Below are 21,179 nucleotides of genomic sequence, written 5' to 3'. Positions count from 1 at the left end.
GTTTCATACAAGAACAAAAGTAAGTGCTGTGAAAAGTAATCTGAATATATTTCAAAATGAAAAATTGTTTTATTTTGTTGTATTTTTGAAAATAAAGAATTAGATATTCAGGATAGTCTTTTTTTTTTGGAAAATCAAATAAAAAATGCTGTATGCTTTAAAAACGAAACATTTTCCAAAATAGGCTTGGATGGTTACTGTAAAATTTGTGAACGTTTGTTCATATAAAGGGGGCTGATTTTGCAGTATACATGTACATGCTTCTGTTTTGAAATTGTACAACTAATGGCTTTGAAAATGGTGAAAAAAGTACTGCTTCAATCTTGTGTGTTATTGAACAATAATGGAGCGAGGGCTTTTGTGTCTCTTAAATAATAAGATAAAACATATTGAAAATGAGATGATTGAGCTGACATGTAATAATTCCTAGTTACCTGTGTGTATGTTAAAATGATAACAAAAATTAACCACAGTTTTCTTTTAATCTTGCCTGGACTGGTTTCCATATTGTATACAAGATCTAGGTAGTTTCAAAGGAGCGACTTCTTTAAACACAGATGTAGAAATTGTCTTTTCTATCAGTTGTGTTGTAGCCTCTTAACCAATACAATACACTGTAAAATAGTGATTCTACAACCAGATGTACAGCATAGTTAGCACTTTAAAGGGTTACATCAAGGGTGATCAAACTCAATTAAAGAGAGGAATGTTAGCATTAAATAATTATGATAGCCAAATCATTCACAGAAATTGTGTCATCGATGTAGATGACCAGAATTTTTTTTTTAATTTTCACTAGTCATTTGTCCCAGTTTTTCCTCTGTGGTGCTTGGTACTTGGTGGATCATGCATCATGTAAAAACATGTGTTTCATTCATCCTTGTTCATCCTTTTTGAGACAAACATGAATTTCTTTTATAAACTTATGTTATCACAGAGACAAAATCACAGATGATATCAATCCAAATGATACAAATCAACTGTTATCAAAATATATATTTTGATTTTTTTTAATGTTTTGAATAAAACTATTTTTTATCATTCGATCAAAGCAAATAATTTCATTATTTTTTTATTTTTTTTTTATTTTTTTTTTTTTGCAATGCTACCAGTAATATAACTACAGAATCTATGCGTTGTGATGTGTCATTGTAAATAAGCACACAGGAGATATCATAAACTCATAAGATTATCAAATGATCTATTTTTGTAGCATATATATACAACTAAGGAAGTCAAAATTTACATATAAAAGTGTATTCTCATTTGTAAATTTTTCCATACAACTTCACATGTTTTCTCAATTTTTTTTTTAACGAATCAGTGAAATGATTTTTAAATTTGTTTGTGTGCATGTATATTTACAAGGATTCCTCTCACAAAATTCTTTGATTTTTATCAGACTTTATGTAAACTTGTAGTAAATTGAAAATAGACATTTTCATGTTAAGTTTTAATTTTTTTCAAGAATCAACTGCAATGATTTTGGATGGTTCATGTTTGTTTGGGTCTATTTATAATTTCAGTGGAGTTTGAATTTTTCATCAAATTTTGGGGAAAAAAAGTGTTTCCCTTATTTTTGACTAGCTGTTGTAGCTCTGGCAACTTCAGAAATTTGAATATAAATATTGTGTCTGTCAGGGTAGGAGGCTGTTATATAACATGTCGTATTAATTTCTAATCTGATGCTAAACATGCCAAGTAGGTTAATTATAAATTGCTTTGAGGAATCCATTAGAAATATGTAAATTATCATTGATAAAACGTACTAAAACTCTGCTTAGTAAAAACTCCTGGTAAGGTGATACATGTTAAAATCTTACTGGATTTCTTCCTGCTAGCACTGATATTTGGTGTTAGTTTTATGCATTTTTTTATTTTATTTTATTTTTTTTTCATTTCAAACTGTTAAGGTTTTTTTTTGTGTTGTTATGCAATTCTGTAACATAATCATCCAATGATAAATAGTTTATCATGTGGAGTGATATGATGTGCCATTATGTATTAAGATTTGTTTGTTTGTTTATTTTGTATTTTCTTTTAGAATTAGAAAGTATATGGATTGCTACATATATTTCTTAAATCTTTAACAATATTTTAACAATCATGTATTGTCAAAGTTTCAATAATATATAATATTTATATATTTCTGATGGTTTTCTTTGTTAAAAGGTACAAAGTACTTATATATGATATATATGTATGTACATATTTAATTTGTCTCCATTTTTTCTGTATGAAAAGCGGTACCGATAACTGCAATGATGAAATTTACAAAAACTCATCTCCGTGAATGTTGAAATTATTTACAAATGAATGTTAATTTTATGGCTATGAAGTGTACAAAGTTATCATTGTAATGGAAATTGATGATGTTCTTGTAATGAATAACGACCGGTAAATTATTTCCCTGTAACTTTTGTAATAAGTTTTTATGACTACCGAGAGAAAGATAAAACTAACACTTGTATGTGAAAGTTGGGTGTTCAAACTATTTGTCAAGCCTCTTGTTCATTGTTTCTATTTCTACGTCTCAGTTTTATAAATAAATAAATAGATAAATAAGTATAAAAGAGAAGTAATAATGACAGTAACAACAAAATTCTTTGTCAATTTTCAAGGGGATCTGTCCACCCCAATATCAAGTCAACACAAAGATTGACATTCTAAACGCTGAACATATAATATACATGTACAGTCAAACTTCTTTATCTCAAACTTGATGGGACCATAGGTATACTTTTTGATAAAGGAAAGTTTGATTTAAATGAGTTTGGATGTTTTGTGTAAAGTTTGGTAGGGATTGACGAAATGATTATTCAAGATAACAAGATTCAACTTTGTATATACCATACAACTTGTATATACTTTTATCAGTATGATCTATTCACTTCTGAATAAAATGTTACTTTTATTCATGATCACAGATATAAAACAATACAATAGTAAAATATTTAGTAAGTGAGACAAAGTACTCAGGTTCTACCAGACTCTTAGCATCAATGTCCAAATATTATAGCCGTAATGTGAAAATTTTACACTTATTTTGATAAAAATTTTGTGCATTGATTTACTACTGGGTATCATTTTTCGTTGCGACCTGTAGTTCATATTTCATCTGAACTTTGACTTCACTCTGTGGTTTCTGAATAATTTTAGAGATTTTTCATTTGTTTTTCTGTTTTGATAAAAGAAATTATTAGCTTTATATGTTATTAAGAATATCATACCATTTGATAAATACCGACATTGTTGATATTTTTATGCCACCTTGTCAAGGGTATAATATTACCTTTGGCCATCATTCTTTTATATTCTTGTTTCCACTTGTTTACTTGTTAATGTATACAAACAGCTGTAATTTGGTTAAGCTATTTCTATTTTAACTTAACTTTAATTTTAATTATAATTTTCACAGAGCAGTATGGCCAAAGTTGGAGAATTTTAGAAATTTAAAAAGCTCAACTTTTTATAGTTTTTCTTTATTTTGATCTTTTTTTTTTTTTAATTATTATTATGTTTTTTGTTAAGAATCCCTTCTCATTTTGAAAGAGGCTGTTGAAATTGTTGATGTGTTCAATTTTCCCATTTATTTTGTCATAGTTTTAATAGGATGGGTTTAGTTTCCCAAGAATTAAGCCAGTTGATTTGATTATGCATCTGAAAACTGACAACCATGAAAAAATCATGAACAAATGTTTTTTTTTTAGTTCATTTCCACATTACTAATAAACACACACTTTAAAAAAGAGAACAAAATTTCAATGTGAATGAGGGTATATCAAAATTAGAGAGAAAATATGAAATTTACTGGCCTGTATATCAAACTGTACCATTATTTGTTAATAATGCAATTCATTATGTACTTGAAGATTCTTGTAAAGGTAAATTTATTTGCATCATGTATTTAAATGTGGTATTACTTAGGAGATGTAGCTGTTGCAAATGTTACATACTTATGTACTATATCAGGACCATTAAATATACTGGTAGTGTATACATGGGTTTTCCAATGTAGGAAACAGTTAGTGTATGTGATATGCCTTTACAAAATGGCCGTTTGGAAATACGTAACGGTCCGGAATTGATGTCCACACAATACGCTTCTTTTCTTTTCTTTTTCTTTTTCTTCTGCTGTTTTTTTTGTCCACATATAAGTTATAACGTTATGTAAGCCGCCACCCGACTGCTGAGGGGGAAAAAAACTTGGCTTATAACCCAGAAAATATGGTATGTTATAGATGTATCCATGGACTTTGATATAGATCTATAGAAGTCCATGATCTATCTTAACTAGGAAAGCGGTATTGTAAATAAATGAGATAACAAAGCATGTGATAGGCATGTAGAGATTATTTAGTATCAGTTTTGAAATATGAATGTAATACATTTTACACTCGAACCATAGTTACAAAAATAATTCAGAATTTTCAGGTAGGAAATATCTATATTTCAACATTATTTGACTCAATACATTTTCTATACATTACTTTAGATATTCTGAATTTTAATATTAAATGTGACAATCAAGCTGAAAAACTGCTCATCAGCAATTTTATTTTGATTTTTTTTTATTCCCAAGTTACCTTATTTTGAGGAACTGGGATTATGATTATTTCAGTGAAAAGGAAAGTTGACAAGTCCTGAAATATTGGAGTATACCAAGTCCCAATATGAATGTAATATTCAGTGTGGTACCATAGTATCTCAGTTAGTAAATAGTTATTTTGTGATAATAATGGTTTTTAATTATTATTATAACTGTTAATGATAGTCTCATAATTGCATGACATAAAATTCTCAAATGGTATTCAACAAACTTATTGTTGAGAAATTTGTTTTTTACATTAATGATAGTAAGTATTGTATGTTCATCCATATAGTAAACATGTATGTCCATGTTCTTGAATCTAATCCTGCTTTATCTCGTTTCTCAATTTTGATATTATGAATGAAATATGTTCAAGTTACAAATGTCTCAAACCTTGCCTAATTTGACTCGGCTTTTAAAGTCATTCCAGGACTTCTTACTGCATTTGACAACATTCCTCAAATTTAATCACAGAAGACATTAAGACATGAGGGAAGCCAACCTTGTACAGTACTGAAGGACCGCTTGTATATGTACAAATCAGGCTTGTTATTCAAGATTTACCTCTCTAAACAAGGGGCATAACCCATGCTCAATATTAGAGTATACAATTGTTAAAAACCTTGTTCAATGGGCAAGTTCAATCACAAACTCTGGTCGAGTTTCTCTTTGGTTGGACGAAAGCAACCAGACTGTCTGTGCGTGCATCATTATTTGGCCACACAGCTGTGATTGGTTGGTGTTTATTGGCATAAGTAACCACATTGTATGAAACAGTGTGACTATAGTTAGTGGTCAGTGATTGAGCTCGCCTGTTATTTTTGAACTTCACAAGTGATAATACCAATGTTTAGTATAATTCCAAATACAACCCATGTACAATGTAAGAGAAGACAAGGGACTTAACCCATGTACGATAATAATAATAATATATTACTGTAGAACATGGACAAAACCCATGTACAATATTTCTTTAGGAATCTTTACATGTACAATATTGTAAACAAGGGACATAACCCATGTACAATATTGTAGACAAGGGAAGTAACCCATGTGCAATATTGTAGACAAGGGATGTAACCCATGTACAGTATTGTAGACAAGGGACATAACCGATGTACAATATTACTTGGTAAGAATTCTGTATACCTGTGTCAATCTTTTGAACTAATAATATCATTATTTTGAACTGAGAAACATTAGTAATATAGAGTACAGTTTTACACAGACTAATTGTTATCATAAGTGCAATGAATTTGTCATGGTTTTTTTTTTTTCTTTTTTTCTGTGATTGTGCCAATCATGTATTATAGACAATAACAAATATTGTGTAGACACAATGTGTTTAGTCTCAACATGTTTGTCCTGTGTGTAAGGACTATATATATCATCAGTGTTCCCTCCGGTGTGAGATTTACTTGTATTTTATGGTGTGATATTCCTACTCTCTAGTTCCATGTTTAACATTGTGACATCAAGTATAGTGTCAATTTCTCCAGACTAGTTCTGTGCCCTTAACAACTTTTTATCCCTCCAGACTGGTCAAGTGTCCTATCCTTTAACAAGTTTTCATCCTTCTAAACAGGTTCTGTACCCTAACATTTACAAGTTTTCACCCCTCCAGACAAGGACCTGTGCCCTATTCTTAAATTTTAAACTCTCCAGACAGGGTCCTGTGTCCTATCCTTAACAAGTTTTCATCCTTCTAAACAGGTTCTGTACCCTAACATTCACAAGTTTTCACCCCTCCAGACAAGGACCTGTGCCCTATTCTTAAATTTTAAACTCTCCAGACTGGGTCCTGTGTCCTATCCTTAACAAGTTTTCATCCCTCTAGAAAGGGTCCCGTGTGATATACCAACTATTTTGTTCCATGCTTCACATTATGACATCAAGAACAGTGATAGCAATCCCCCAGACTAGTATCGATCTCCCCAGACTAGTTCTGTTACAAATCCTTAATGAATTTTAATGAATGAAAGGTCCTGTCTTCACAAAGCACAGTATGAATATTTTTCAGTCCTCCTGATAATCAATATAAAATCTAAATGCAGAGAGGCCTTAATGAGAAAAAGGAACCAAACAATAATAAATTCTATTTGGAAGTGCAAATTATACCTACCTTAGATATTTTAAGAGAGAATTTCTATTAGATATGTAATAGAACCAGTATTATGTGATCCACCGTTTCAATCGGGGATCAAACATGTGGTTACTGCTATTTATTCTAACAGTTGTAAAATTATTTTCTGAAATGAAGCTTGAATGCATTCTGGTCCCACATATATTAATATTTGCCACATTCCTATCTTCTTATATAATTCATTAATCATAAAATTTACTTAACTGAAGTTTTATAGCTCAGAAGATCGGTCACCACAGCTTGATTATCCAGATACCCAACTGTACTTGTACACCTTACCAGGTCAAAAGTGATGTACAAAGTTCTGATCTGTCATCGTTGGTTATTTATATATTAAACTACATATGCCAATAACGTAAAAATTTTCACATTTGGAATTTTTTATCAGAAAAGCTTTAACCAATCAATTAATTCATCCCAAGCTTGTTTCCCAATCCTCTCTTACCGACATATTCTAACTCTAACCTTGTATACTACATCATTCCCATACAAACACAGTTCATATACCATTATTTTTGTTTTCATTGTTATAGTCACGATAATATAGGTCATGCAGTGGTATTTGATGTCAAATATAATTTTTCACAAATAAAGACTGAATTTCAAACGTTTTTTGTCATCTTGTATGTTTAAAACCTGTTGAGTTTGAATGGTGAATACATATTTTTATTATGATTTCCTGTTGAATAATGGAAGCCTTAACTGATTGTTAGCTCATCAGCTCAAACAGCAAATATAACCTCTCCCAAGATGAGTTGTCTGTTGTGTCAATTTTTCCCTTCACAAAACTTTTCAATAACCAACAGGCCCTAATGTCCTGACTATGAGTCAGCAGAAGATGGAGATAAAGAGCTTACAAGTTTGTTTATATGAATAACCTTGACCTACTCAAATGGGTCAAAATCTTTTAAACAACTGCATAAAAAAAGAAGCCAAGGGTTGTGACACTAAGCCATAAGCATACTGGAGTGAAGAGCTTCCAAGTTGATTAAAAAAAATGACCTTGACTTTTCAAGGACACAGAGGTCAAATGTGTTAAGAAGTTCAAACTTCTTCTTTTCAAGATACAATAGGCCCTTGGTCATGGTATTGGTGTGATACTATAGTATGCTGGGGAACCAGGCTTTCAAGTGTGCAGAAATGAAGTTCTTGAACTAAGTACTGTAAGTGTGAATAGATTTCCCAATTTCAACAGGCAATCTGCACACTGTACATCACAGACTTCTATAACTGACCTATGGCCATGTCTCCATCATGATGCTTTCTTGATTTCAACAAAACAGGAACACAAATCATGGGTATTTGTTTCAAGTATATCTGCATGGTTCTGATGGACGTGTTGTTTTCCCATGTGTGACTGGATTGTTTAATATGGTCAATTCACACTGGTAAATATATAGACCATATCTATCGTGTAACATCTTTCATATCAGTTAGTGTCTAATTATAATACCCTGTTATTATACCATCCATGATAATGTTAATAAAATGTTTTGTCTGATGTTACTTTGTCTACACAAACTTGGGAGTACACAGGTTATTAACTTTCATTTATCAGCTTCAGTGATCTTATCACAATGTTTATTTGTATAGTGTTCATAATAACATGTATATTGATAAGAGTATAAGTGGGTGTAGTTGTGGTATATCAGTTACACAGCGGTTTGATATCCATATCTTTAATAAATTACGATGTTCATTTTACATACCCGTTTCACAAGTACATGTACCATACACAGGTAAATCACAAAATCATCCACATGGGGTAAATTTTACGCAGGTGAATGACTCACGTATGTAAAATTGCACCTTGCATGAATCATATGGTTTACAGTACCATTTTCAAGCTGCAGAACAGGTGAACAATTCAGGCCCATTAGACCTATCATTTAGGGATAAGTACCGACTTAGTTTCCTTTATTCAAATGACAGCTGAGGTTGAAATTTGATTTGTATTCCAATGTCAGCGGGGTTTTTTTCATGGCAAATCTTCACTACCATCAGAAGTTAAAAATAAACCTGTCTTGTGATGTTTAGTAAAATTTTACAAGATAGGAATGTAGACATTATTCTTCAGGAGTCAAAGGAATCCTGTGTACAAAACAGTTTTTGGACAAATATTAGGACTTTTTGAGATCCTTTTTGGGCTGACAATGGGCCTCATTCCCAGTTGAAATTACTCCACATTCAAGCTAAATTCTCCAAATTCGAAATTTCCTTGCGAATTCACAAATTTTCTTCTAAAATAAGGTAAAAATGCCCCATCTGAAACCAGTAAAAAAGCCTTGAATATCTGTCATCAAATAGTAAGACAACAAACAATAGACAATCTGAAAAAAACTACTACCATCTTCAAATGGCATTCTATAAAAACAATGAAGAAGGTATTTCATATAAGTTTTTAATAAGATTCACAAAAACAAAATTCTATTTGTCAACATGATATCCATTTCACTCGCCGTCGGATTGTAAACAGACATGTTGCATAATTAAATATTGTCACTATACATATATATTTTATTAGAATATATATTATGTTAGAAAGAGGTGCACTGAGTCTATCACAGAGAAAGGACAATAGTCTAAATTGGTACAAAATTAGTTATAAAACAGAAATAACTTCAACCCACAAAAAACAACAAACACCTGTGAGCACTGTCTTTACAGACACTACTCACAATATACTCCAAACAAATTCATACAATATTAATACAGTATATCAATGTGAAAGCAGTCTGACTCCTTAAAATCCAGCTAGTACTTGGTATGTATATTTGTTCTGTACCAAGCACTTTTTTCTTAATTAATGAAAATGCAATTAAACACTAGGTTATCACTATTTCACTATACAGCTGCACAAACATGACAAGAGTTGACTATTGGTGAATTTCATATTGCTGTGTACATCATATTAGTTTTTTTCGTGGTTTGTCAACTTATGTTGAAGTTGTGCAGCTGAAGTGTAAGCATCTATTTCAAACACATTTGTCCAAACAAAGAATACAAATTAAAGTCTAGGTCATCACACATGCTTTCATCTCACAGTTGTAATTGCACTTGTATAAACTTTAATATACCAGTTGACACTTAGATAGAAATCTAGATGAAAAATATGAATGATAATATAATAAAATAACACAGATGTCATGTTCATAATGAAAGTTTTAAATGCAGAGTTGAAATTTACCAATTTGCATGCAATGGAAGAGATACTTTTTTTCTTAAACAAGATTTAAGGCAGAATACAATGAATTATGCATGAACAAGTACAAAAAAATTCTTTGCTAAATAACAAGCATTTAACTTTTTAACCACAATTGAATATATATTGGTCAATTAAACATTAATTGGTTGTTATGTACCATACTTGGTTATGATAATTTAATCTGAAATCTTGCACAGAAACTTCACTATTACAAAATATCTTATAACACATAACCATGCCTTTAAAACCTCATTCTCATTTTGGTCCAAGTTGTCTGGGGTAGAAATGTCTGTCCATAATAAATAATTTGTTTTCAATGACCAGAAGATGTGTTTCATCCGACCATCAAATTTTGATTGCAGTGTGTAACAGAAATATGACCAATAACAATTGGCCAAGAAAACAAACAGTGTAAAGGGAGAGTACTCTTTTAGTTATCTGCCCTTTAATCCTCCTCATCAGAGTCACCTGGAGCATGACGCCTTTTAGCAGGAAGCAGCTGGCCACCAACAAGTCCGTTGGCAGTATTGAAAAGGTTGATTGGACTGCTGCCATCTGTAATGAGTGTAGACTTCAACCCTAGAGCGGTCAACATCTTGACCTGCATCTCTGGACCAGAGACTGCAATGGACTGGAGTGTGCTAGCTCCGATAGCATCCACCATGTTCTTGAACTTCTCAGTTTCGATGAGGGACATTTCCTTGGATTTGTTGAGTTCCATGTCATTCTGCTCCCGAATATATTTCAATTCTGCTTCCCTGGCACTGGTCAGTCTTTCCAGATCAGACTCCTACAAATTACAAACACAGAAGTGAATGCGATTGGCATGAAATTTACTTGATCTATGAATAATTTTGTTCGCTATAGGCAGCTAAACAAAAGAAGATTTTATGCTTAATGTGACTGTAATGAGTTAACCTATAAAGAATTGCATACAAAAACTGAACCTTTAAAAAAGTAAACCTTTTTCGTGTTTTTTCCCCCAAAACAGCTTGTAAATATGTATATCTGCTAGAATGTACATCATGTCTTGTTTTACAAAAGAAGTAACATGTGAAACTATATGCTTTAGTTATGATAAGACAAGTTGTTGACCACAATAAACACTTACAGCTTCAATCTTCATAGCCATAGCCTTGAGTTTTGCCTGCTCAACAGCTGCCTCTCCTTCGATCCTTGAAGCCTCAGCACGAGACTGGGCTTCTGCCTTGGCCTGACCAGTACTTTCCACAGCTGCACTGTTGGCCTGCAGTTCCAGCAGCTCCTTACGTGACTTTTCAGCCTCAGCCTCGTCACTGATCTTTTGGCGCTCTAAGCGACCCTTAGCTTCCTGTTCGAGACGTTCAGCTTCGTGTCTAGCTGTAGCCTCCTGGGAGTTGGTGGTGATCTCGATGGCGAGCTGGACAGATTTTTGGAGAGCATCTCGAGTCCTCTGGTCCACTGGTTCTACTGACTGGATATCAATGCTGGTAATCATCAAACAATTCTGATTAAAAACAAACTGGTCCCGCACTTTATCTTTCTCATCGAAACCAAAAACAGAAGATCGGATAATCCTGGCCGAGTTCTAAAAGAAAATGAAACAAATAAATTAATTACAGATACTTAATTCATTCATTAGATGGAACAAATATTAACTTATCAAAGCAAGTTATGATAAATACAACACAATGTTTTACTCACATGAAGACAATTTTTAATTGATAAAAAGATTAATGAATGATATACATCTATCAAAAGCTACTATACATATATATATGTTATATTTTGACACCAGAAAATTTAGAATATACAACTTCTCCCATGAAGTGTTGCTAAAACATTGGCAGTAAAATCATTGTAATTTGTTGATAAGACCATTTTTAAAGCCCATTACTGTGAAATCATTTACTTCTGTGAGGGATTTATTTTCACTGATTTCGTGGATTATCCACGAAATCAAATATCCTCAAAATAACAATTTTGTGGAAAAGCATGATAACTGAACCTCATCAATATATATGATTTTACAGTAAGTCGGCATCATAACAGAAGATCTTACTTTACCAGTAGTCGTCAATTCAATTCAGTTTAACATTTCTATGAGTTCTCTAATGGTTAGTTAATTTAAGAATATGAACCATGATATCTTTGTCAAATTAGAATTCTTCATACGTTCATCAAATAATAGTCATTGTTATATCCGAGCAAAAATAACTGTCCTTGATAATCACCTTGTGGAAGTCATCAAACTGTACTTGAGCCACAGCTCCTCGCACCCTGGATGCAATTGCTTTGCAGGCATCACCAACAAAATCAGGTACACTGAAGATCTTGTGGGATTCGGAAACCTGCAACTTGTCCTTGATCTCAAAGTGCCAATTGTAGGATAACTGGAGGCTGAGTCGAGCGTGATCAGCTGTTTCCACAACGATGATATCAGTCATAAAGTCTGGACCGAGCAAGAGGCAGAGAGATTTAATAGAATTAGGTTTCTTTGGTTTGCCACCAGACAGACTGAGCTGTGTAAATTGTTCATCAGGACCAAGCATGACCAGTTCTGGTCCAAACACAACCCTTGCTTTCTTCTCCTTGTAATCATAAATCTGTACTGCTGCATTGTGTGGTACACGGAAGGTGACAACCCTAGTTTTGTCACGAGCCTTTGAGGACTCTGTACTTTGTCCCCTTGTACCCCGATCAGCCAGAGGATCCTTGCCTTGGGCTAAGAGTGTCTCCACTGCAGGAGGAAGTTCCTTCTCCCAGAGTTCCTCATCATGACTCAACATATATGTCTCAGCTGTAACGGCACGAACCTAAAACAAGACAAATCGAACAGTTTCTTACTAACAGACTTCCTAAAATACAAATAAAAGGAATGAATCTCCTTCAAATTGAAGTATTCTATTCAAGTGACTGATAAAATCAGACCCAAAATTTGAGTTTTCATAATACATTTTGCCCATGCTAGAAAACATACTGAATTGTGTGAGCTAATTTCAAAAACTCTGATTTCAAAATCAATAACTGACAAAGTATGAATGTCCTGAGCTATTACTACTTTGATAAATATGGATCCCATGGTCTTGAGAATGGAAACATATACATATCTCTTCAATACCAACTTCAGATGAATCATTCCCACCAGTCACTTATGCCCCTCCAATATTTATCTGTTAGCTTACCAGACAAGACATAATCTGTGTAAAGACATTTTCCCTAATCTTCTCCAAAAACCTGCAGAAAAATTCCCAATTTTGATCAATTACCTTTCCAGATTTGATGTCCCTGACGTAGATACCCTCATTTTCATCTAATGGAATTGCACGTCTCTTGAGCACAACCTCTACCTCAGTTGGTGGTACATACTCCTTGGGTCCACGGATCATCCATCGGTCTCCGGGACGACGGTCTTCTTCGGCATCTTCATCCTTGAATGTTTCTGTGGCCTTGAGAATAAGACCTTCCTCCTCACCAAGGACATATATGTTCTGTATGCCTCGCTCCAGTCGCTCACCAGGAAGAAGGAAGAAGGATTTCTCTCCCTAAATTGGCAATCAAAATTTTAAGAACATGAACAAATGAAAAATTATGTCAATTGTCCTGGCTTAATCATCAAAATTCAACAAAGAAGTTTATTTTCTTTTTTTTTTCAATTCTATGCTCAAATATAAATAAACTTAAAGGATTTGTTTTGTTTGTATAGATTTGTTTTGTTTGTATATTGAACCTTAAGCTTACTTTGATAATTCAAACACAATTTTTTGTCCTTTATTCTTTTTGGTCTAAAATGATCCTGTTTTAAGATTGTTATGGTTCAGAAAACTTTGACAAAAATTTGTTTTATAAAATATGATTAAATGCTGCAGACAATTTGGAATCATAACGCCATTTTTTTGACAGAAAAAAAAATCCTCACAGCTATCATACATTGTATTTTACATTCTATTTTCGTTCAAATCCCATGATGACTAGACAATGTCCATGACCTTAACCACTAACCTTGACCAGCTTCTTGCGTCCAAGTTGTGGTCGCCCAGATTCATCACAAGGATCCAAGATAACACAATACTGACGAGAAGTCAAGGTCGTGATGGAGACCACACCCACAACCTGTTACCAAAGAAACAGTTAATTTTCTTACAAATCAATATTACAATATAAAATACAAAAAAAATCTTATTATACATTTCTGGAAATGTTCACTAAAAACACTAATAATAACAAGCAATGATTCATCCTGACAATTATGTTTAAGATTTTGATACTGACCTCCTCGTAAACATTGGGGATATGTGTTTCTGTCTCCGTCATCGTTATAAGCCATTCCTCTCCATTCTTCCTCACCACACCAAAGTCATCCTTAAATGTTCTAAGGGACCTCATGTGAAGAGCTTTCTATAAATACAACAAAACAAGTTTATGATTTACTGAATTAGAATATACAGTTGATTACAGCTTCAACAAAATATCATATCACATCGCCAACAGTAGAAACTGAATTAATTACAGATTTAATTTTTTTTTTTAAAACAAGTAAAAAAATATTTTTTTCTACATATGCCATCAATATATTGTATTATAGCATTTCTGATGAAGATGTGATGCTTTTCATATAGGAAACTTATATTCTTCCAGGAAGATATTCATTCCCTACTGGTTAAATACATTTGTCAATAGAAAAATATATTTTCTTATATAATAGGTTGAACTGGTGAAAAAAATGAATCACTGAAAAATAAATCCTAATATTAAATTTTACCATGTAGTCCCATCACCCTAACAACAGAATATGTGTAGAGATCAATCTATTCATATAGACATCAACATTAGAGTCTACTAGCTATTAACAGAGACTACGTTCAAAAACTACCCATTCTACTTAGTCCTAAACAAATTCTTATCATACCTTGTCTGTGAGGACGAAAGCATTGACAATATCAACCACCTCCTCGTATGCCCCAGGGAGATAAGCTCCAGTCTTTTTAACCAGCCATTCCTCACCAGTCACTCGGGGAGAGCCCTGTCGGTCAATTGTTTCCTTACGTGCCCGAAGACGAATAGCCTGATTAGGACGGATTACTGTGGCACGAATTGTCTCATCAATCACCACCTCCTTGCGTGGGATATAGGTCCCGGGTCCCTCAAACAGCCACTCATCGCCAGCTGTTCGCTTGATATCTTCTTCAAAGTCAAGAATTGCTCTCAAGCGCAGAGCAGAGTTGGCATTTACAACTTTCAGGGGTGTCACAACCTTGAGAAATAAATTTTTACATTAAAATACAAAACTTATAGTCATTACATTTTTCACATTCACTATTCCCCAGTACATAATATATAAAAGCATGCATAACTTGAATTACAGAGTATGCTCTAAACAAGTTGTATAATCATGACTTTTTTTACCTGTTTCAAGACCTCGCCTGGGTATAGAGGGAAAGGGTCCTGTGCTAAACGGATCTCCTGGTCAGCATGGAGGAGTTTGGCTTGACCGCTGTTGTCCAGCACAACCTTATTGTCCTTGTCTCGGACATGGGGGTTCTCGATGACACAGTAATGCCTTGGAGGCACTGTGATCATCTTTTCAGGGCCAAACACAACTCTGTAAACAAACATCATCGTATACACTTCCAGTTCAATCATAACAAAGGTTCAACAGTTTTACAGAAAAACGAACAAAAACACGACTAAAATGATTTACCCCAAACTAATATTCTTATCTATGTCACTTAATTTTCTTAATTATCCCTAGAAAATCAGCCACAACTGTCACAAAAAGGAAATAAACATAAGAAAAACAAGCAGGGGTTTTTCATATCATTTTTTTGGTTAGTAAGCACTGACTCCATTACGAATTAGTCATTAATTTATCAAAGAAAATCTTTCACTCAAATGGAGTTTCTTTTTAATGTTTTAATGGTCTTTTATATCAGATATCTATATAAAGATCATAATTTATTTTGTGAGACAACATCAAACCATTTAATATTACAGGAGTTAACAATTTTCCTTCAAATTTCTTAAATTAATTGATTAAACCCCTGACCAGTGAAGTTCATTGTCATTATAACCCCCTTATCCTGTGTGCTAAGTACTGAGTCTCACCTCTCATTATCCTGTCGGATGTATGTCTGGGGACCAATCTCCAGACGGGTCACATTAAGATTCTGGTCAAGGACATGAAGGTAAAAGTAGGGAGGAATCCTGAATAGGGACAGCTCCTCCCCTCCACGACGTGAGACGGACATTATGATCAGTTATCTGTAACAGAAATGGTATTTTCATCAGTTATTGTAAGATTACCTGGAACTTATTTTATGATGGATTCTCTGACTGTATATACTAAAAACACTGATCAAAATTTACCATCACTCTTATTTATCACCCGAATAGAAATTATTAAAAAAGTAATAGTATTTTATTCCTCAAAAATTTTATCAAATACTGAAAAAGAATCCCATCTATAAAAATATGCCTTGGACTTAGTTACATCAAATAGACAATCTGATTGGCTACCATGCAAAATAATGAATATTCTGCATTGTTTTATGCACTTTGCCAAAATAACTTTTATTGCGGGTTGAATCTGCAGTAGTTAAATTTTTTTGTAATTTTAGAAATTTTAATGGTGAAGACAATTGGAGGAAGTCATTATTTCAGTACATTGTTGGTGTCTATGAAATTGAGTTGTCAACTATAATAAAGGGGATACAACTCTTGTAATCTAAATAACGTAAATCAGCCTTATAAATTGAAAACACTTCCTTGTATCCATCAAACCTGTGTAAAAACTCACAAAAAAATTATCTTTAATTTTTGTTGTTTCATAATTACATCTAATACATTCAATACTCGCAGAAATATTATTCCCTCAAAAATAGACATATTGGCACCAGGCAAACATATTGAAATTTGTCACACCCTATAGTTGTGCAGTCTTTACAAATCTGTTTCTTACCAGTACACTATACAATATTACATGATCATAGCATTTAATTATGATATGAAAGATTTTCTTTAACTCTAACAAAGTCAAGCATGATTTCAAACATATCAAAGAACATCTTGAGAAAATACCAGCTTAACTAGCAGGGCCTTATGAGCATGCCTAAAAAGTCTCTCTGTTTTTTAACCACCATATCTGACTAGTTTTTTCTTGTTCCAATATCTCACTGAATGTCTCACTAATTAAATGTTTGATCAGTCATAAAAGCTTGTCTTGTTGATATAATACTGCATACACTATTGTAAAATAGGCCAAGGTTCTACAGCAATCAATATATTCTAGACTACAGAATTAGGTATCACTGACCCAAATTTCACGTGAACTATTGGTTTTCACACCAGTTAAAAGATTATACATGGTTTGGTTTTGAAATTTTCGTTTTAAATCTATATTTATACATAGATAACATATGAAACAGAATAATTCAGACCAAAAGACAAGATTACATACTAGTGACGTCAGGACAAAAATAAACTCTTTCAAGTTTTTAAATTAGCTAACATATAGCTCACACTAGCTACGTAGTCTATTATTGTAAGCTGAACGTAAAGTACAGAAGAAATTAAATATCCATGGCCAGCTCATATCCAGATAAATAACACACCTGGATTTGTGCCAACTTGTTCAGGTAATTCAGATTAAATACTAAGTACACTACATACAGGTTACCCTGATACTGTGATAGGTAAAGTGATTGCCAATAAATGTTGATGACGAAGCAAGAATGAATCTCACTATTGTTATGTATTACCACCACACTCTTTCTCCTAATAGTAGACAAAAACGTTTTTTACATTAACATGTTATTCACATTCAATTAAAAGGTTTGTCTTAAAATGGCACTATGTATTTCATCAGATGAAATATTATCTGGTGATTGGCCAATACATAATGGTTTTTTTTATTTTTTTCCCTGCTCTGCCAACAAATGCTATTTTGTCTGTCATGTAATTAATAAGCAAATCCAAATAATCAAAGATTATTTGGTCACTTGGCATGTGGCTAAGGCCACTTTCTGAATGTCAGTATTTGGCTAAGGCCACTCTCTGAATGTCAGTATTTGGCTAAGGCCACTCGCTGAATGTCAGTATTTGGCTAATGCCACTCTCTGAATGTCAGTATTTGGCTAAGGCCACTCTCTGAATGTCAGTATTTGGCTAAGGCCACTCGCTGAATGTCAGTATTTGGCTAAGGCCACTCTCTGAATGTCAGTATTTGGCTAAGGCCACTCTCTGAATGTCAGTATTTGGCTAAGGCCACTCTCTGAATGTCAGTATTTGGCTAAGGCCACTTTCTGAATGTCAGTATTTGGCTAAGGCCACTTTCTGAATGTCAGTATTTGGCTAAGACCACTTTGTTTCATAAATTCTTATCCAGGGCTTTTCTGTAATACATCAGTTAAATATACATGATAGGGTTTATCATTTACCACTCGTAATGCACAACTTTTTACTCCTGACAAAACTTCCAGCATTTGACATTAAAATCTTATGAAATCAAAAACTCAAGTTCCACATGAGCAAAAACTACTGTGGCATAGTAACTTCTAACTAAAGTTAAATTTAATTAAACATTATGTGTAGGAGTGTTTTCTGTCTCCATTTTTTCAAGATGTTAATAGGGGCAGGTCAAACTTTCATAAATGTTTGAATTTCCATTTGCATTTGGTTTCACATGCTGTAACAAATTTCACTGGATAAAGTGCATGAATTACCTTCCTACTTAGTCTACGTGAATGAAAACTGTCACACCTGTCCGACCACATTTACCAGTCTGATAAAATCTGAATTCAGACATGTTACATATTAACATCCCAAAAATGACCAAAAAAGAAAGGAAGAAAAGTATAGAAAATTATCCTGTAAAAGCTAAGTAAGTTACATAAGGAAAAACTTTCTCATCCTAAATACATTACACTTGAGAAAATTACAACCTGTTATCTGATAACATCACAAGGAATTGAAATCTTGTCAATGCAGGATGTTTTGTATTACATAAATATGTGTATAAGGAAATTGATAACAACCGTGTACAAATAAATAGGCCCTATTAATTACATATAAAATACTTCCTTGTGCTTTTAAATAGCAATATCCATTTATATACAAACTAATCTACAATTGTACTGTAATAAGCATGGTAATAATTACTTTCAATATATTGATTTTTTGTATACAATGAAATATTTTCTAGCAAATGTTTCCTCTTTTCCAGTTGAAAAGACAATATATTAGCTGCTATATCTTCCTGGGGTCTAATATACTGGAGTTTGGATATTAATTATATAATTTCCTTATGTTTATTTATACTGGATTAATTGCTATAAATTACCTGACATCTAATTAACACAATTTAACTGTGCATTACTAGAGTATATATCATATCATATAGCAGTGCACTAGACACACTTTTGGCAATTACCTCTCATTCTTCCTTCAGATACAATCACACAAACAACATTAAAGCTCAGACTGAATCATCATTAAGAATAATATGCAGGTATCTGGGTTATTACACACTATGAAATATGCATTGCCAGACTTTCTAAAGTGGTTAAGAATGAGAAGAAGAGCATGGTTTAGAATAAGGACATTATAACCCAATGCCTTAAAATACTACAATACTATTAACACTATAACTGCTAAGTCTTAAAATCCTCTCTAAACCAGTGTGTCCTTTTGCACAATTTAAAATGAACATGACATTGACTGAAAATTAAATCTTACTTACAATATACCAGTGACCAGCCAAAAAATAATCAGCACCAACAGTAAGACTAAAGAAAGTCTAGGGAAAGCAGATAGTGATGTCTTCAATCAAGGCATGTTGTACTTCAGCACATGTCCCTATATTGTACTGACTTTAATTTTGGAAAAAGACTTGGTTTTAAAGGATAAATTGTGCTGACATGAACATGCTTTGTCAGCACTCAACCTTTTACATCTGAGGTAAATGTATTATACACCACTAGGACATTGCACAACTACTTCGAAATCACTGTAAATGCTTACCTGTCACTCAAAATGTTTGTGTGTAGTTAATGCGAACTTGGGACATACCCATGTTTAAATATAGCCATGATAGAGTTAATGACGTCAAACAAAACTACCCCAACAAGAATGTACATGCGATTCAGATTACCAATAAAGCGAGAGTCGCGATAAAATACACAATAAAATTATTTCATATGTTGGTACCAAAGCATTCTAAATGGTTGTGCTATCAAGTCATTGATATATTTTGTCTACTTGGGGGGGGGGGGGGGGGGGGGAAGGTTTGGCAACAAAAATTACCTGTATGTATGCCACTGGCGTTGTGCGCAGTAACTGTAACTATATTTTAATGCAGCCACACCAACCGGTGATAAATTCTATCATTTAATAATTTGCCACAATAGTTAAATAACAATTAATCATAACACGTTCACGATAATTGCTGACATTGTATAATTACTGCTGTAATGTTGATGCGTTTCCAAGTTTACGTCAATAAACATGTCCGTCCGATCGATAAAGCGGAAGTAAACTATGCACTTTGCACATTTTACAAACGATTTTCCAAACATAATCACAGACTGTCATTAACAAGAAATGTATTTACTTTCATAAACAATATAAGCTTCGTTGAAACACCTCGATTTACGTGTTTAAAACCAATCAAATTAACGCTTACCTGTTCTTCAAGCTGCGTCAGCACAGTTCTGAGTTTCTCAATGTTGAGCAAGATCCTGCAGGCCGGCAGGTGGGGTGTGAACTTTCATCTGACCAATCACGTTACTTCTATTCTTATCGATGACCGGTTACGGGAGAAGGGAGACAACTCGTGTAAAGAACCCCGTGTCTAAATATATGAATGATAAAGTTTTACTTTGCGACGTAGTTTCAATTACGTTCTTTCTTAAGACGGAAGAGTATTTCATCAGACATTTTTGACGATATACACACAAAAAACACAGTTAGAAGCTTTGTTAACTTACACAACTGAGCAGGGTATAAAAGGATTATTTGATATTTACACAACTTGTGAAAAAAAATTAGGATGTGATATCAGGTCATTTATATTTGTGAATTTTTTTAAATATTTTTTTAAAAGTGACTGTTTCCTTGTAAACTTCCATAACTGAAACTTATAAATCAATTTGTTAAAAGTAATTGTTTTTTCTTTATTAGTTTTTCAAAACGTTTTTATAATTTCATCATATATATCCGTAAAAATAAATGCCCTGTGGTTCAGACTGTTATCAAACCTATCAGCA

General features: G+C 33.1%; 1 protein-coding gene across 1 annotated transcript; it reads right to left on the bottom strand.

Moving 5' to 3' along the window:
* Window positions 1-9,121: 9,121 nt before the first annotated feature.
* LOC132559103 (major vault protein-like) lies at window positions 9,122-20,652 on the bottom strand. The gene is made up of 10 exons (XM_060223713.1): window positions 20,597-20,652; window positions 16,024-16,179; window positions 15,325-15,520; window positions 14,828-15,172; window positions 14,191-14,316; window positions 13,921-14,031; window positions 13,188-13,463; window positions 12,153-12,734; window positions 11,051-11,506; window positions 9,122-10,729 (listed from the first exon to the last, which is right to left on the bottom strand). Exons 2-10 carry the CDS (start codon window positions 16,164-16,166, stop codon window positions 10,385-10,387), a joined length of 2,580 nt encoding a protein of 859 aa, XP_060079696.1. The 5' UTR covers window positions 16,167-16,179; window positions 20,597-20,652; the 3' UTR covers window positions 9,122-10,384.
* Between the last annotated feature and the right edge of the window lie 527 nt (window positions 20,653-21,179).

The sequence above is a fragment of the Ylistrum balloti genome, unplaced genomic scaffold, assembly GCF_031769215.1.
Source record: "Ylistrum balloti isolate Yb309-2 unplaced genomic scaffold, AGI_CSIRO_Ybal_v1 Utg370856, whole genome shotgun sequence".
In the NCBI taxonomy this organism is placed as follows: domain Eukaryota; kingdom Metazoa; phylum Mollusca; class Bivalvia; order Pectinida; family Pectinidae; genus Ylistrum; species Ylistrum balloti.
The sequence above is the reverse complement of the archived record's forward strand: the minus strand, read 5'-3'. Positions and strand labels throughout refer to the sequence as shown.

Excerpts from the sequence above, each read along its gene's own strand:
- LOC132559103 (XM_060223713.1), bottom strand. The coding sequence starts at position 16,166 with ATGTCCGTCTCACGTCGTGGAGGGGAGGAGCTGTCCCTATTCAGGATT. Across the intron at positions 15,173-15,324 it reads CAGGCGAGGTCTTGAAACAG|GTTGTGACACCCCTGAAAGT; the intron begins GTAAAAAAAGTC and ends TTATTTCTCAAG. Across the intron at positions 14,032-14,190 it reads TCCCCAATGTTTACGAGGAG|GTTGTGGGTGTGGTCTCCAT; the intron begins GTCAGTATCAAA and ends CTTTGGTAACAG.